At 43.3% G+C, this 18882-nt stretch overlaps 1 protein-coding gene across 1 annotated transcript in view; it reads left to right on the forward strand.

Annotated features, from left to right (window-relative positions):
• The window catches only part of LOC137308575 (ras GTPase-activating protein nGAP), a gene marked incomplete at both ends in the record, with an annotated part of 33485 nt that extends 15364 nt beyond the window's left edge, over window positions 1-18121 (forward strand). The window contains 6 exons of the mRNA XM_067977190.1: window positions 2667-3221; window positions 9624-9768; window positions 11198-11342; window positions 12405-12641; window positions 15026-15227; window positions 17919-18121. Coding sequence (XP_067833291.1) covers window positions 2667-3221; window positions 9624-9768; window positions 11198-11342; window positions 12405-12641; window positions 15026-15227; window positions 17919-18121 — 1487 coding nt within the window. The remainder of the gene's footprint in view (window positions 1-2666; window positions 3222-9623; window positions 9769-11197; window positions 11343-12404; window positions 12642-15025; window positions 15228-17918) is intronic.
• Window positions 18122-18882: the final 761 nt, after the last annotated feature.

Genomic DNA, 18882 nt, shown 5'->3' on the forward strand with positions numbered 1-18882 from the left:
CTATACTGTCAGTCTGCAGGCTGTGTCAGATTCAACCGTGTAAATGATATGCTGGTGCCACACTGACCTTTCTGAACAGAAGCAATGGGTTGGGAACATTCATTAATCTGTTCCTGGACTGCAATTTTCATAACTTCAATTAACCATGTTATAAAGTTCTGCGTATATTTGTCGTGATGTTGGAAGATGCACAATGTAATTAAGTGTATGCTCGTATGGTCTGAATAATCACATCAGTCTTGCTGATCTAATCTGCAGCTTTCCGCTCCCAACAGTAATGCTATTATTCACCTCTCAGCCTTATATAGTGCTGTTAGGACTCTGTCTTCTGTCTCCAAGGACTGTAGGATCTGGAAACGGTGGGTGTACTCTGATTTTGGCAGTGTTCGTATCTGTGGCTGACTCCTTGCTTTCATTTTTGTGCGCAGTTCACCGTCACATTCTGTTCTTCTTCCAGGTCTTTTCATTGCTGCTTGCCGGCAAGTAAAATGCTGGTGTGTTCTTCAAATAAATATAAATATGATGTACAGCTTGTGTGGTGTTGTGGGACTGCATGAGACAAAGTTGCATTGACGTCAGCAGGGCTTTTTCAAAATTGCAGCGCATTACAGTGTGCCTGCCTGTGTGTACATGGCATCACTTTGTCCCTTACCCTGTTCATACTGTCAGTCTCTTTTGAGCACGTGAGCAAACTGAATTGGGTCCCTCAGGGCTAACGGCCCACAAGTCATTCCTGTGGCAACAGGTACAAGCTACCCACCCAATACAATTATTTTTTCATTCAATTTTCCCTTTAAATAAACGGCTCCTTGCTGTATTAGCCAGTTGCTTGGGAGTGCATCTGCTGCAAACTTTCACCAAATCGGAATTTGTGTCAGTACTATCGATGGGGCTTGCTCAGCCTGGTCCAAATGCCTTCTGGTATTGGCAATGTATTACTGGTGTGTGTATATACACAGTACTGTTACACTCATGTTCTTTCTGTGCTTTCCATCATTGTTGATTAATTATGGCAGTCCTCCACCTATAGTTCTTACTTTATCTAAACCACTGTTTCTGGACTTGCATCTGCAGCTTTATCTGTTATTGAAGTGTATGTTAATTTATATATGGGCTGCTTACATCGCACAGCTCTTCAATTCTCTGACCGTTGAATAAGGTGTTCACCTTTTTGATCTATTGATTGTTTGAAGCCAGGCTAAATTATTGATTGCACATGGAGGCCATGCTAAGCACCCCGGCCCCTGTTCTAATAGCACACACTTACACTAATCAAGCCTCTAAAATCTTCTTTGGCCTTTCCTTCTATCTCCATTCCACCCCACAAAAAAAAATGAGAATTCGTTAGTTTTAATCCTGAGCCTTTCAAAAGGATTCAGTTCCATGCATTATTGGCATTGGTAGGAAAACCTCCATCTGACTTGGAACCAAAGCAACACAAACAGTTCTGATAACAGGCTGCCATGGCTCTATGTGTGTTATACATCCTCTATGCTGCCTTATTCTCAATCAGACATCTTGCAAAGTCCTACTGAAGTACTTCACGGAGTGCAAAATCCTGTACTTACCTTTCAGACCATGTAAGTACAGTGGCCAAGCAGGTCGGAGGTTAACCTGTTCTGACGATAATGCTGGCAAATGTGTGCAAACAGCCCAGGGTTGACACTCCCTCCAATTAACCTTTCTTAGGCAAAGTGTGTGGCTTTGGCTCAGTGCCAACCAGAGCACTTCTGCTGGGATTGTATCACAGCAGCAGTACAGGGAATCGGATATCACCTCACCAGCCCATGGAAGGCTAGTTTAATGCTCAACCTCACAGTGCTGACCATCCTGCCCAACTTAAAAGTGTAGCAGCTTTGCTCCATAGTTTTAAAGAAATTTATTATCATGGCCCATCACTAAGGTTGGATTATTTAAAACAATCTGTAACCTTAGGGGAAAAAATTAGTCATGAAATTGTGCGAATCAGCAAAAATGTTCTACGCGCCCACCCCCCCCACCAACCCTTCCAACTTTAACACATAATTATTGGAACTCCCTTTCTTTGCAAAGCTCAATGGTCATTAGTGGGAGTGACCATTAGTCCATAAGCCTTTGATTGGATTTAAATTTTAATCTTCAAGGGAAGAGCTGATTATTAACTTGCCAGTTCTTCAGTTAGATCCTTGTTTAACTCATGTTGACTGTCGTAAGCACTTGTGAAGAGAGGAGGTTTTAATTCTTGTGTGATTACTGCCTACAGTAATCACTCCTCGAGATTCAGCATTAATGCATGATTTGTTAACCCAAGAAAAGCTCTGTAATATACCGATAAACTTGACCATAACACTTTTTTTTGTGAATTGCCATGGAGTGGTGGGCGGGAGTTGGCTCCTGTGATACTCCACGGGTCAGTTCTGATTCTAGCTCTATTGTCGAGGAGAGCCACCAAGCAAGCGCCAGGCAGTCACTCATAGGAAAACAAGTGAAGTTGGAGGGGGAATCAACTCAGGCTGGTGCCACACGCCCTGCTTCTCCATTCCACCTATCACCACTACCATAATCACTTTAAAAAATGGCGAGGCTTTGGAATTTATTATCTGGGTGGGTCCCTCACACACAAGGAAAATAAGTCAAAAAATGAACTGGCTAAGAAATATTGATGCATACACTGTTTTACATTACAGGACAACTGTCGCCGTGCAGAAAATGTGCTCCGTCTCTGGATTATTGAAGCAAAAGACTTAGCCCCTAAAAAAAGGTACTTTTGTGAACTGTGCCTAGATGACACGTTATATGCACGAACTACCAGTAAAATGAAAGCAGATAACCTGTTCTGGGGTGAGCACTTTGAGTTTTACACTCTGCCGATGATCAGGAACATCACTGTGCATATTTACAAGGACATGGATAAGAAGAAAAAGAAAGATAAGAATAATTATGTGGGACTGGTTAATATCCCGATCACCAGCGTCACTGGGCGACAGTTTATAGAAAAATGGTACCCCGTCAGCACACCTAACCCCAACAAGGGCAAAGGTGGAGGTCCTTACATCCGCATCAAATGCCGCTATCAAACAATTGCCATCCTTCCTATGGAGCAGTACAAGGAGTTTGCAGAGTTTGTCACCAACAACTACACCATGTTGTGCTCTGTGCTGGAGCCGGTCATCAGTGTGAAGAACAAAGAAGAGATGGCCTGTGCACTCGTTCACATCCTGCAAAGCACTGGTCGAGCAAAGGTAGGCACAGAAATGGCTATTGCGGTGAAATCAAGACCTCCTTCACATTATTTTATAAACTAAATCAGTGATAAGTGTCTGTTTGAAGTGTAAGAGCTGACAGCTAAAGAATATTGCCAAGCATGTTGCATTTCACATGTATACAGCTGGTTGAGGATCTCCATGCTTGTGGGTTTGGTATTTACTCCATGTCAATTTTTCTTTAATTGGTTCTCAGGATGTGGATGACACTGGCAAGGCCATATTTATTGCCCATCCCTGGTTGTCCGGAGGGTATTAAGAGTCAACCACCAGAGGCAACTGGGGATGGCCAATAAATGGCAGCCTTGTCAGCGACGCCCACATCCCGAGAATGCATTTTTAAAAACCCTAACACGGTAAAAGCCAACCTCAGTGGCTAAGTGCACCATATGGTGTGGTACTGAGCTACACAGGCAGATAAAGAAAAGAATTTGCATTTATATAGTACTTTCACATTCTCAAGAAATCCCAAAGCGCATCATAGCCAATTAAGTACTTTTGAATTATAATGACTGTTGTAATGTTAGCAATTGCGGCAGCCAATATGTGCAAAGCAAGATCCCACAAACAGCAACAACAAACAACTACTTGCATTTATATAGCGCATTTAACATAGTAAAGTGTTATCAAACACAATTTGACACTGAAACACATTAGGGGATATAAGGATAGGTGAGGCAGGTTTTAAGGAGCGTTGTAAAGGAGGAGAGAGATGGAGAGATTTAGAGAGGGAATTTCAGAGCTTAGGACCTAGGCAGCTGTAGGCACAGCCACCATTGGTGGAGCATTTAAAATCAGGGGATGCGCAAGAGGCCAGAATTGGAGGAACGCAGAGATCTCGGAGGGTTGTAGGGCTGATGAGTTACAGAGATACAGAGAGAGGGCGAGCCATGGAGGATTTCTAAACCAAGATGAGAATTTATCAAATCGAGTGACATTTGCCGGACCGGTAGCCAATGTAGTGAGTGACAGTGGATAAGCAGCAGCAGGTTTAGATGAGCTCAAGATTAGTGAGGGTTCAGAACGGCAGCAGATCTTTTTAGATCGAGTCATACTCTAAGGCAGGTGAATGAGGGTAGTCTGCAGAGATGACTTCTGCTTTCGGCCAGGCGGAGCCAGGACTATGTCTACGTCGGTGAAATTAGGGTCATGTCATTGCTGAATAGGAATAGGGTCATGAGCTCAATACTCAGTCAAAGCGAGCCAAATAATGTCACCTGAATATTCATGGTTCAAGCCTCTAGACAAGCTCCACAGGGTAAATATGTCACCTAATGAAATCAGTCTTCAGCCTCAACAGTGCCATGGGGGTTTATGCTCTTCAAATTGTGCCATAAAATTTGCAGTCCACTCAGTATAGTGCCAAAAGTCTGGTTGCTACTCTCAAATTAGTTGCTAATCTATTGCCATAAATATTTTTTTTTTTTTTTTTTTTTTTTTTTTTTTTTTTTTTTTTTTTTTTTTTTTTCTTGTATGGGTTGAAGAGTGAGTTGTGGCCTCCAGTTGTCAGTACCCGTGGAATGCTCCATTGTCAGATTCCATCCTTCGGGTGAGACGTTAAATTTATGTCTCAGGCTGCTTGTTTCTGTGATTGAAGTGAACGTTAAAGCTCCCAAGGCGCTATTCTTTTCATTTTCTATGCAATATTCCTCCCTCAACCAGTATCAGCAAAACAAAATTCACAAACTGCACCGTTTCATTGCTGGTGCAGAAAGCCTGTTTGTTACATGAGTGATTGCACTTATGATATGATATTGGCCTACTATCACTAGACCAGTGAGGGGAAACAAAGCAGCCAGTGATTGCTGACCTGTGACCTGCTGAAAAAAGTTCACTTGTATAGACATTGGGTGAGCCCACCATAGTTGAATAGTCAGCTGATAATTACTAGGCTCATAATATCTAGGCTCACACATAAAGAATAACTGGGGAGAGTGAGGGAAATGTCTACGCGTGCAGCTGGTTTTCTGAAGTTGCAGTTCATCCAGATCATTGGGATAGAAAAGGGAGAGTCTGAGGGCAATTTTAACCCATCGGGAAACTGACGTGGTCAGGTAGAATGCTGGTTTTACACTTCGCCCTATTTTGCTCTCCATTGAAGTCAGTGGGTGGGGTGTAAAACTGGCATTCCAGCTGATCCTGTGGATTTCCTGCCCGACGTGAGAGGTTAAAATTATCCCCTCTGTGCCTGTATTTGTTGTGCCTGGAACTGTTTAATTCTGCCCAAAGCAAAAAGGTGGACATTCTCCACTTCTTTCAGAACATAAGTTTATTTTTTAATTTTTTTTTAAAAACCAAGCATTTAAAGCCATCCAAATTGTTATTTTAAAACCCCTTGCTATCCAGCACATCTTGACTTAGCTAAAATCATGAGATTCAAGAGATCTGCTGGGCTGTTGAAGTCAGGAATGACTGACTTCAAAGACCAGTTGCAGCAGAATCCTTGTTTGCAGTGCTGGGTCCCAATGGACCACTTTTACCAGGTTCCCTCAAAATAAAGCGATTGAAGTGACTCCTGGGACAGGAATCCGGTGTATTTTCTCCTCCACTCCCTTTTTTAGAATTGTTTGTTTAATTTGTAACTTGGGTCCTTTTTCTGTGGGTATTTTGTGGTTCATTCTTGCTATGTTTTAAATCTCTTTCTCTCTCCCTCTCTCCCCATGGGAAAGGGACAGGCTAATCATTAACAATTGTTGCTGCTCCTGTCTGCAAGAGGAAATTCTTGTTAAAATTCAGAAGATAAAGAACCTTTACCAGAATAAGGTCACAGCTACTGTGTTCATCATTAAGTGGAATGAGTAATTACAATGGAAACTCTACTGCAGCTGTGTTTCAGCGCCTAGCCCCAGGTCAGGCAACTGTCAAGTCGCATTGATGGACGGTGTGCACTCAGACTGTATCTCTGGGTCTTTGGTAACTGTTGTCAGCTGCTTTCAGAGCAGTATAATCTGAACGAGAGCAACCATTCTATCTGCAGCAAAGGCTCAGTGGGTAAACATATACGCTGTGTGATAATGAGTCCAGAGTCTTGAGCACAAAACCAGGCTGACACTCCAGTACACCACTGAGGGAGTGCTGCACTATCGGAGGTGCTGCCTTTCAGATGAGAAATTAATCCTAAGTCCCGTCTGCGCTCTCAGGTGGACGTAAAAAAATCCCATAGCACTATTTTGAAGAAGAGCAAAGAAGAATAGGGTAGTGCTCCCTGATGTCCTGGCCAATATTTATTCCTCAACCAACATCACTAAAAACAGATTATCTGGTCATTATCATATTGCTGTCTGTGGGACCTTGTGCACATTACAACATCCCGACATTACAACAGTGACTACACTTCAAAAGATACTTCGTTGTCTGTAAACTGCTTTGGGACGTCCTGAGATCATGAAAGGCACTATAAAAATGCAAGTTCTTTCATTTTTCTTCCTTTTCACTTTTTTCTGAAGGGTCGCAGGTTTGACCCTGGTCTGTTCTGAGTGCTACAGTTAGCCCCAGTGGGCGAAGGAGGTGTAAAATGAGTCAAGATTCCTGTTTCTGATTGCTAGCCCAAGGACTCCAGCTGGAATTTGTGTGTGATTGGCTATTCTCCGATTCAGTGGTGGTGCCTACCCTTTCAAATGATTGGCCAACACTTAAAAGCAAAGTTCACACATGAAGAATTCCTATTTGAGTCAACCAAAGCCCAGCATAAGTCTGTGCCTTCTGTGCAAGCAGAATAAGGGAACAAAGCGGGGCAAATAAGAAGAGCTCTCCTGTTATGTCGTATGTTGTGATTTCACTCTTAATGCTGTACAGTAACTTAGAATTTTAAAGTTTTATTATTAATATATATCCGTAAAGCACTGTAATTTAATACTTGGCTAAAATTTCACACAATATATTGGAAATTTGCGTAATTGTGTGTTGATTAACATGACTGAGGCACTTGTGCGTGTATGGAGGGCAGGACATGGGTGGGGCTAGCTGAACCTGAACCACTGGCTTGCTTGGAGTTATGGTTGTGGAGATTGTCTTTCACAGAAGGTTAGGTGATGGTTGTTACACTGTGTTGAGGTGAGTTATGGAGGCTGATGGACTTTGGACTATACTTGTTATCTTGGAATTGCTCCCCATTTTCTCTGTCTTACTGCCCCACACCCTATAACGCTGAGATCTAGTCCTGTGGGTGCCAACTTCACTCGGCACCTCACTGCAATGGCGTTTTTTTACATGTGAGCCGAAATGCTGAGTTCGGGAGTTTTTCAGCTGTGAGTAGTTATCACAGCGGAGCCCAGTCCTGACCTTGCCTGACATCCACATATGCGCAGTTTCCAGCACGAGTCACCGGATCGTGTTCAGATCAGTAATAACACTTCACCATTTTCTGGCACCCTAATGCAGCCCTCTATTTTATCCTTTTGTAACGTATTTCTGTATTGTGTTACAACGACCAGAATGTATCACTACAAAATTCAGTCTCTCAATTAAGAGTTATCTTTTTTGCCCATTGTTATGCAACTTCAACACAGTCAGTATGGCAGATACTTATTTTTTAAATGACTTTTAAAAAATGAAAAATAAGGTTCCTGGCAGTAACACAGTCTCTGCTAACATTTACAAATGCGACTGCCATTCGCAACCTTTTATGTCGTGCGTTAAGCACATATGCACACTATTGTATGGTCACGTCAATGGATTACCTGCAGGGCACTGTTGACCCAGATGCTCTGCCTCTTCATCTTTTCCCGTAGCTGCTTTCCATTTAACAGCATTGCAGTGAAGAGCAGTAAAAAAAAACTCTCAACGGCCAAATGGCTGGAACTGTTATCCGTCATAAAGATTTGAGGCTGTGAGCACACTGCTTTAAGTGAAATATCTTCTTGTCCTCTTTGCAGGGATTATGTTAATGGGAATTTGTGAGTTTAATCCTCCTAAACCTCTCCTGTGACTTCTGAAAGGAGTAACTAATTGCTGTAGTTCTAGTGGGTTAACTTTAAATTTCTCCAGCGACTCCCTATTTTTGAACTTCTGAATCTCTTGGGGGGGGTGTTCCATTACATTCCCTCAGGGCTTCAGAAAATGAACACAGTCCTAATGCGTGTAAAGATAGGGTAAGAATGAATAACCTGCAGTTAAATCTCACCATTTGGATTCCTGCAGCACAGAGGGCAGATGGTTGAGGTGCATTGATGCTTCCGCCTGGGCTCAGTGCTGGGAGGTGGGTGAGAGCCAGAGCAGCCAACTGATCAAACTGACCAACGTTACCCCTCCTATGTCGAGCTTTCTGCTGGGTGCTGTCTAATTTGGGCAACTCAGCAGTGTGGACGGGGCTTAGGAGATAAAACCTGCATCCCACCACTCTGACACTGGGTGTTGGTGCTTGTATGTGTTGGGCTATCGTGCTGTCTGTTTATTTTAAAAATCAAACTGTTACAAAGCATTTTGTTAACATTTTTTTTGCTTTGCTGTCATTTGGTCTTTTTTTAAAATGATGACTGTTAGAAATGTTAGTCTACTTGGCACTGTGATTGAGCTAAGTTAACTTAGTTAACATTGAAGCATTCTCAGGTTAATAGCTATATCTCTGCACCACACTGTCAGCCTAATAACTCATTCAAGCTGGTATCTGTAATAAAATCATCCGCACTCGCTCATTAACCACCACGGACAGCCCAAAACAGAAGGGAGATTAATGTTTATCATGATTCCTTGGAACTATTTGATTTTTTTTTCCAGGGAGCTCCATCTTCATTATATTTTTACAAGTTTCAGCATAATCTACGTGGTGTCTAGCTGGGTTGGAAGGGGATCCAAGGGTGGGTACTGTCACACTGCTACTTTTGATTGAATGAACGGAGAAGACTTTCTATTTCTGCTGACTGACACCTGGTCACTCAGTGAATAATATTAAAGTGAGCATTAAACTTGGGTCTGACTAGACTGCAGTAAGTAAAGGCAGTGAGATTATGTTTTCATATGGCTCAGTACAGCAAGCAAAGGTTGGACCAGGTAACAACGGAAGTATCAGGACACTGCTGGGAATATGCTTATATCTGGGTTGTATATTCAATACATACATTTGACTTCAATTCTGATTGCAGATCAGATTTTTGGATAATTTTAAGTATTAGACACTACATATTTGAGGATCAAGTCATCAGAAGCTCTCCAGTATTATAATTGCCAAGATCACAGTGGCAATATTTGGTTTTAGTGCACAAGCTCCCATCACTGTAATGGCTATTATTATGCTGCCCCAAGCCGCTTCCACAGATTGCCCTTAATCACTCGGGATTGAAGTTGTATGTGAGTGCTCGTGTCAGTGAAGATTTCATTTTTTCATTACACTAAAGAACATCAGCTTTACCCAGCATTCAGACTCTTAGTTCTTTCTCCTTTCAGGATTTCCTTACAGACTTGGTAATGTCTGAGGTGGATCGATGTGGGGAACACGATGTTCTCCTCTTCAGGGAAAACACCTTAGCAACAAAAGCCATAGAGGAGTATTTGAAGCTTGTCGGTCAGAAGTACCTCCACGATGCCTTAGGTAAGATGAAATAATGATAGAGTATGCAGGATTGGTTGATGCTGCAGCTGTAGTGTACATACTGTAGGAGAATAGTGGCTTCTTCTAGAGTTGTGTGAAATATACCGCTGGCTCCATCCTGTTTAATCAGAGCAAAGAAAAGCACTGCACACCTGCACCCAAACATGTTTACCAATGTCCAAATTCCAGTGACATCTTAATGTTGGTCAAGAGAAAACAGGACAGCCTCACTCCTTGAACATTGATAACATAAAAGCAACAGTGGATTGTCTGTGAACCTTTTACTGTTTTAAAATTGGAGGTGTGCTTTCTACTGGCTGCAATTCCACTGCAGCTGATGTGAAGGCCATGAGCTGTGAGACAACTTGCTCAAGGAGGTCGGAACTCATGCAGGTTTACATGCTGTTATACTGCATCTTTTGTGTTGCTGTGATGCTGCTATCACTTCGCAGTGCTGCAAAATGTGCAGTATACCTGCCCTGCAGGCTTTCTTGCACATTCCGTTAACAGTCAAAGCCGTTGGGTTGGGATCAACTTCCAAAGCATGCAGTTACAACATAAGCTTTCCAACAAGGCACGTGTCTGCATTGAAGGGACTGACATTCGGCTCCCTTTTCTCTGGCCATCCCCAAACCTGGAATGCCAATCCAAATGATCTTTTCTTTCCCAGTAAATTCAACTGATTTATTTCCTTACAAACCCTTCGTACAAGCCGAGGGAGTATCTGTTGGCTACAAGATTCGTACCCCACAAGCCCTGATTTAATGCTGCATTGTTCATGTGTCTCTTGTACAGAACCACCCCTCACTGTCATGTGTGTGTATTCCTGCGACAACCCAATAGAAGGTTTCCAGTATAATTAATATGTGATACAGAAAATAAGATATATGAACTTCTTTTAAAAAATGATACATGGTGGATTTGCCGTCTATGTGACCATTGGCTGTTCTACCCATGAGATTAAAAATTAGCCAATTGGTCAGCAATATGCAGCTCTGACCTTCTAATGGAAGGCAGATCTAACAGATGGTTTTGTCTTTGATATTTAAAAAAAATTCAAATATTCTTATTTTGATCATTTTTGCTGGAATTCGTAAAGCAGTACTATTGGGTTGCGGACTCTTCAATTAACCAAAGGTGAGGTTAGTTTTGTCACTTTTTCTGCCAATAGATATGGAACACTGTTATGCTTTGCCCTGGTGATACATCAGTGACTGGGATGCCCAGTGATGGTTGGTGAATGCAGAGGTCCATCAAGGCAAGAGTTTGATCCTCTTGGAGGAAACGAGGGGTGTCACTACTTACTTTGGTTTAGAATCTAATGTTCTTCCCATCAAAGTTAGCAGCCTTCTTCCTTTTAGTGAACTGAATTCTATTTTGTATCTTAGCCGCCATTAACTTGCCAATTCATCCTTTTATCCTGCTTCAGGAGAGTTCATAAAGGCACTTTATGAATCAGATGAAAATTGTGAGGTGGACCAGAGTAAGTGTTCATCCAGTGAACTACCAGAACATCAGAGTAACCTCAAGATGTGTTGTGAACTGGCATTCTGCAAGATCATCAACTCCTACTGGTAAGAGACAGTCTTTGGGAGAGGGGTTGAGGGAAACCTCAACTGAAAAAAATCATTGTAACTTTTTCAAAGAGCAGGTCTGGTTTCCTAACCATGTGAGTATGCAGGTGATGTATTGACACCACCACAGGATAATAAAGGATGACGGCAGCCATTCAACCAATCCTAGTTCACCCATGTAGAAAACCCCTCAAGTACTCCCCATTGCATCATAAATGACTCCATGGTTTTTACCCTACAGTTCTATCCAGATGTCCACTGCATGTGTGGGTCACTCCGTGTGAAGAAAATCTTCCTGCTATCAATCCTGAATTTGTCATTCAGTAGCTTGAGCCTGCCCCTTTGTTTTATTTATTTTGAAGTAATTTTCTGCATTTATTTTTTTTAATACCATTAACTCTCTCGTATAATCTCAATCTCACCTCTTGGGCCTCTCCTTTCCAGTCTGAAAAACCCATGTCTTAAGGCAGTAGCTGTTCCTGAGCTGAAAGGTGCATGTGCATACTTGTAATTTGTCCGTGTTGAATTTGTATTGTCTCCTTCCAATTAATACCTTACACCTTCCTCCCCACTCCCATTATAAAGGTAGAGATTTGTGGATATTAATTATTTTATGGAGAATATTGGATACTTGATGTGATTACTGGATGGTCATCAGGCAGATCAGATCAGGCCCAGAAAGAGAAAATATAAACACTGAAAATCTAAAGTAAAAACAGAAAAATCAGTGAGCATCTGAAGGAGGAAGACAGTTCAATGCTCTGGATGAGACACTCCCTCTGAGACCTGGCACGTTCAGGCAGAGAGCCACTTGGAGAAGTTGTTGAAACCAGCTACATCCATGCTGCTGACTGAAGGAGGAAAACAGGCAAAATGTGAAGGAATAGAGAAGATTGCTGCAAAGTTGTGATGAGATGAGCTCCACTGATTCACCAATTTGGTTCTGATGGGAACGACGTGGAATGAGTGAATTAAATGAGTTACGAGGTCACGGTCTGAGTGGATCAAAAATTTGCTGGTTTGCCACTCTTGAACATCTTTCTTCCCCTGCTTTCTTTCCAGTGTGTTTCCGCGGGAGCTAAAAGAAGTCTTCGCCTCGTGGAAACAGCAGTGTTTAAACCGTGGGAAGCACGATATCAGCGAGCGCCTGATCAGTGCCTCCCTCTTCCTGCGTTTCCTCTGCCCTGCCATTATGTCGCCCAGTCTCTTTGGCCTGATGCAGGAGTACCCAGATGATCGAACATCTCGCACGCTCACCCTCATCGCCAAAGTCATCCAGAATCTCGCCAACTTCACCAAGTATGTGATTTCTTTACCCATTACACCATGCCACATCTTGCTATATTACTTTCTTTTGTGTATCTGTTTTTCCTTGTGTATTACATGTGTAGCTGTGGACTATTTGCTTAATATTATAATTGTAAACAATTTTATAATGACAGCCAGTTTGTCCCAAATTTGAATTTTTAATTTAGTTAAATGGTTATCCGAGAATGAGTGATTTAATTGAGGGGATCAGATGGTTTATGTATAAAATAATGGGTATTAGAAGGAGTTACTTTAATAACAAGTTTAAGTCGTATATAAACTAAATTTGTGAGATTTCGCCGGGTATGATCTTCTGACTTCAGAGACGCAGTTTTTTTATATTCGTTCATGTGACTTGGGCGTCGCTGGTGAGGCCAGCATTTATTGCCCATCCCTAATTGCCCTTGAGAAGGTGGTGGTGAGCCGCCTTCTTGAACCGCTGCAGTCCGTGTGTTGAAGGTTCTCCCACAGTGCTGTTAGGAAGAGAGTTCCAGGATTTTGACCCAGCGATGATGAAGGAACGGTGACATATTTCCAAGTCGGGATAGTGTGTGACTTGGAGGGGAACGTGCAGGTGGTGTTGTTCCCATGTGCCTGCTGCCCTTGTCCTTCTAGGTGGTAGAGGTCACGGGTTTGGGAGGTGCTGTTGAAGAAGCCTTGGCGAGTTGCTGCAGTGCACCTGTGGATGGTACACACTGCAGCCATGGTGCGCCGGTGATGAAGGGAGTGAATGTTTAGGGTGGTGGATGGGGTGCCAATCAAGCGGGCTGCTTTGTCCTGAATGGAGTCAAGCTTCTTGAGTGTTGTTGGAGTTGCACTCATCCAGACAAGTGGAGAGTATTCCATCACACTCCTGCCTTGTGCCTTGTAGATGATGGAAAGGCTTTGGGGAGTCAGAAGGTGAGTCACTTGCCACAGAATACCCAGCCTCTGAGCTACTCTTGTAGCCACAGTATTTATATGGCTGGTCCAGTTAAGTTTCTGGTCAATGGTGACCCCCAGGATGTTGATGGTGGGGGATTCAGCGATGATAATGCCGTTGAATGTCATGGGGAGGTGGTTAGACTTTCTCTTGTTGGAGATGGCCATTGCCTGGCACTTGTCTGGCGCGAATGTTACTTGCCACTTATCAGCCCAAGCCTGGATGTTGTCCAGGTCTTGCTGCATGCGGGCACTTACTGCTTCATTATCTGAGGGGTTGCGAATGGAACTGAACACTGTGCAATCATCAGCGAACATCCCCATTTCTGACCTTATAATGGAGGAAAGGTCATTGGTGAAGCAGCTGAAGATGGTTGGGCCTAGGACACTGCCCTGAGGAACTCCTGCAGCAATGCCCTGGGGCTGAGATGATTGGCCTCCAACAACCACTACCATCTTCCTTTGTGCTCGGTATGACTCCAGCCACTGGAGAGTTTTCCCCCGATTCCCATTGACTTCAATTTTACTAGGGCTCCTTGGTGCCACACTCGGTCAAATGCTGCCTTGATGTCAGGGGCAGTCACTCGCACCTCACCTCTGGAATTCAGCTCTTTTGTCCATGTTTGGACCAAGACTGTAATGAGGTCTGGAGCCGAGTGGTCCTGGCGGAACCCTAACTGAGCATCGGTGAGCAGATTATTGGTGAGTAAGTGCCGCTTGATAGCACTGTCGATGACACCTTCCATCACTTTGCTGATGATTGAGAGTAGACTGATGAGGCGGTAATTGGCCAGTTGGATTTGTCCTGTTTTTTTTGGACTGGACATACCTGGGCAATTTTTCACATTGTCGGGTAGATGCCAGTGTTGTAGCTGTACTGGAACAGCTTGGCTAGAGGCGCAGCTAGTTCTGGAGCACAAGTCTTCAGCGGGATGTTGTCGGGGCCCATAGCCTTTGTTGTATCCAGTGCACTCAGCTGTTTCTTGATATCACGTGGAGTGAATCGAATTGGCCGAAGACTGGCTTCTGTGATGGTGGGGATGTCGGGAGGAGGCCGAGATGGATCATCCACTCGGCACTTCTGGCTGAAGATGGTTGCAAACGCTTCAGCCTTGTCTTTTGCACTCACGTGTTGGACTCTGCCATCATTGAGGATGGGGATGTTCACGGAGCCTCCTCCTTCCGTTAGTTGTTTAATTGTCCACCACCATTCACCACCGTCAGTTGACACCTTGCCTCATGCTGAGATATGAAATCTAATTGTATGTTAGTGTTCAGTAATTCAACTGCATCAGTGGCAAGTTTGTGTTAGGAACTGATCTTTGCCTCTCTTTAGCTCCAGGAGATGTTCACTTTATTCTGCAGACTTCACCAGTAACGAGTACTTGAAATGCATCCGACATTCCCCAAGAGACTGCATTTTGTCCTTTGATCTCTCCCGTTGATTTCCGTAGGTTTGGGAATAAAGAGGAATACATGGCATTTATGAATGATTTTCTGGAGCATGAGTGGAGTGGGATGAAGCGTTTTCTGGTAGAAATCTCAAACCCAGACACCATTTCCAACACGCCAGGATTTGAAGGATATATTGACCTGGGCCGTGAGCTCTCTGTCCTGCATTCACTGCTCTGGGAGGTGGTGTCACAGCTTGACAAGGTATCTTTAAGTGGTTGAAGCATGATCCTTTAGATACAGTAGTTAAGAGAAAAAGTATAGTTTATTAAAATCTAATAATTTTATTTTTACCCAGGTTTTTAATTGTAGAATTTTAAAACATCTCTTATGATTGATGTTGAAGTTATATTGAGGTTGAACAATTTTACTTCAGGATGTCAGGAAAATACTCTCCAATGATGTTGCAAGATGATGGAGCACTACTGTGACCTGAGGTGCACTGATGTAGAGTAGCACAGACGGGACTCCTTCAACGGGGGAAGCGAAAACTGGAGAAAGTCTCCCATACCTCAGCATAATCAGCAACTTAAAGGGGCTTGTACCCTCATCGCAAATAAAAATTAAAAGTTCTATTCTTATTGGTTAGAAATGGTCACTACGAACCTGTTGAGGGTGGAATTGACAAGAGCAAGTTACTTGAAACCAGGGATCCATAGGTTTTGCTGAATGCATTTTTCTCAGTTATTTCAGAGTAAAATGTTGCTGATCCAGTTACGAGGAGGGTATAAGATAGGAGCTTTTGTAGTTTGCCCTCTATGGACATGTTTTTTATAATTGCCCCTTCTTTTCCTGTGAGAAAGCATTTGCCCTCCTCCTCACTGGTCACAGAGCAGAGATCCAAGGCTTGCCACATGTGGATGTTGTATGTGAAAACTCGTATCTCACCCAGTCCATGGCACAGCAGCGACTTCAGAAGGTACCAGTGCTCATCAACATCTCGCCATCTGGAGATTTGCCCTGTCACCTGGTTCTAATCGATTTGCATTTTTTTAATGTTTTAAAATAAGAATCAGTACCATTAAATCAACTGATATGACAGGTATTCCAGTGCACAGAACAGTACATCACTATGGCGGACGAGTTGGTTTAATAATAATTGTGAGCCTGACAATTGAGATTTGATTTGATGTCTGTGACTTGCTTTATTTATTGCTAGGTGTACCTAGTTATTGATGCCACTAATTCCACGATCCTTCGTGTGGCACTATTAATCGGACGTGTGCCATCATCAGCAACAGCAGAACGCAAAATAAACACACTAACCTCCATGATTCCACTGGCATCAGAGCCAACTTCTGCAGGTCCTGAGAATGCATGTCTGAGGCACAGAAAACAAATGTCTCTTTGTACTAGTCTTCCACTGTGAGCCAGAGACACACTACTGCACTGCCCATAGCCCCAGTAGCAGTGTACAAGTACCCGTTATTAACATTCGATGTAGGGGGTCCAGTGCACTGCCACTGTGTAACGGATGAAATGAAACAGAAAGAAGTGCATTGAATCACCATTTAAAAATTCAGGATGTATGTAGCAAATCCTTGAAGAAACTGTTTTCAAACATGTCTTTGAGTGGGGAAGTCCTGTCACGGTTATCAGTGTAGTACAGAACCTTTCTCCCTTCCACTGGCAGGCAGAAGGTTTTTCTGGGAAATCTCACCAACCCACGAAAAGGCAGTCACGCCTGTCTGCCCGGTAACGAGTGAGATTGTCAATCTGATGAGGGAGATTATGATATCCCTGTTAAGCAGTTAATTTCTAACACCTGCTTACTTCTTTCAGGAGAGCAGAAAGGGTGAGGGTATACAACATATTTTGATTTTAATCTTTTTCATTTCAGCTAAGCTTTCCAAAGCTTATCCTATGTGACAAAAAAACATTTTTAAATTTATTTTTGGGTTGCATTTAAAAATCAATTCTTGCTCTCCACTTGTTTCAAGTGTGTAAATGCACCATGTGTTGTTGGACTGATCATATGGGCCAGGAAGGTCAGTTAGCTCATTTCTGCTAGGATGGTGGCAGAGCATTACAGTTAACTTCGGGCTCCCTCGGCAATGGAAGTGGATAATTGATCACTCCTAATTGACATCTGGGGAGCAAAAGAGAGCTGTCAGAGGCTGGGGAATCATAGTCCACATGAGTTAGTGAGAAGAGGGGGGTAAAGAATTCTCCTAATATTTTGCCTGCCAGCTTCTGGCGAAGCCCATTCTGCTTTCCCTTGGTGCCTTCCCTATGATAGTGCAGAACTTTACTGCGAGGGAAAACACGGCATGAAGATGTTTGACTAAAAGCAACATTTGTTGTTCAATGTCCAAAACGAATCACTTCCTTTTGTCAATTGTAGTAAGGCTGAATTCAGTCTGCTACTATTGCACTGTATATTTTTTCTATCAAAGTAACTAAAAGTGATAAACCAGACTAGAAACATTAGGATGGCATGTGATGTTAAAATGAATCTGTGTGCACGGAGAGGTTGGCTTTTCTGCCACTTTTCAGTCTCTGTCCCTTTGCCAGTGATTCCTTTCCAGCCATCCTTCCCTCCCTCCAGGTGGATGCTACCTTTCTCTTTAGTTGCTTTGTTTTTAGAAACCATTTAGATGTTTATTTTGCATGGTTTGAATGTTTTGTGTTGGAATGCTGTGGAACAGTTTGAAACCACATTGAGTTACATTAGTTTTGTTTCTAATTTCTTTTATATTCCATTTCTCTTCTGCCTTCCCTTCCAACCCGACCCTCCCTTCCAACCCAACCCGACTCCTGCACCGTTTTTACTCCCATCTTCACCACGGTCATCATGGTTGTGTTATTCCGCACCGCTGCATTCTGGTCCGCTCACATCAATCGCCATCCTCCACCCAATAAAATGTGGATGTTTCCGTGGTATTGTCCAACCAGGGTGAAAATTCATTTCTACAGGCGACGGTGGCGAAGCTGGGCCCGCTCCCACGCATCCTCAGTGATATCACCAAATCACTAACTAGCCCCACACCAATTCAGCAGCAGGTCCGGCGATTTGGGGACCATATCAGCTCATCTCCGAATGTGAGTGGCAGCGTGTCGTCCGGACTGCAGCGGATATTCGAGGACCCCAGCGACAGGTAAGAATGGGTCATCTGCCGTCCGACTTTCCCCATTAGCCTCCATGCTGTGTGTTGCAGCAGCCGCCCCGGCCGGGAAGGATTCACTTGTGATCCGCAGAAAAATCTCATGATTCCAAAAAAAATACCTTCGGGCAAGTTTGCGAATAAATTGATTCTTGTTGACAGAGACACTGGAATTCTGTATGTCCCCAAATCCTCACGAGATTTCAGAGAGTGTAGAATTTCAATGGGAGGAGTAGGGAGAGATGCAATTTCTACAACACCAAAAACTGTTTGGGATTAGTTTCAGTTGCTCTTGCCTTCAAAAGGAAGAGAATAGAGACAGAATTTTTGACCCTTTTAGGAATTTTTTTCTCTCTCGCCACCAAGGCTGGGCTGCTGTTTATGCATGTAAATTACTATGTGTCTACTTTCTGATCCATGGTTCTCCTTACCTGCTGCCATTGCTGTTCAGTGTTTGGTTGATGGGACCCGACAGTGGGCACGGTGCCTGTTGCCATTTCTCCCAGACGTCACGCGGATAGGGTGGTGTCTTGTTTCGTCTGATAGTCCGTGAATTGGTGCTGTTCGTTGGCAGGCAACAGCTGGTGAGAATGACTGAAGGGCAGGCCTGGGTCCCAAATCCTCACTGCTCTGGTTGGCAAACTGGCATTGCTACCCGATTACCTGGTCATGTTGTGTAGCTTGAAAACCACTCAAGGCTGATTTTGCTTCTTAGGATGCATCTGTATTGTACATTGTGTGTTTTATTAATATAA

This window comes from Heptranchias perlo, unplaced genomic scaffold (assembly GCF_035084215.1).
Source record: "Heptranchias perlo isolate sHepPer1 unplaced genomic scaffold, sHepPer1.hap1 HAP1_SCAFFOLD_1338, whole genome shotgun sequence".
NCBI classification, from domain to species: Eukaryota; Metazoa; Chordata; class Chondrichthyes; order Hexanchiformes; family Hexanchidae; genus Heptranchias; species Heptranchias perlo.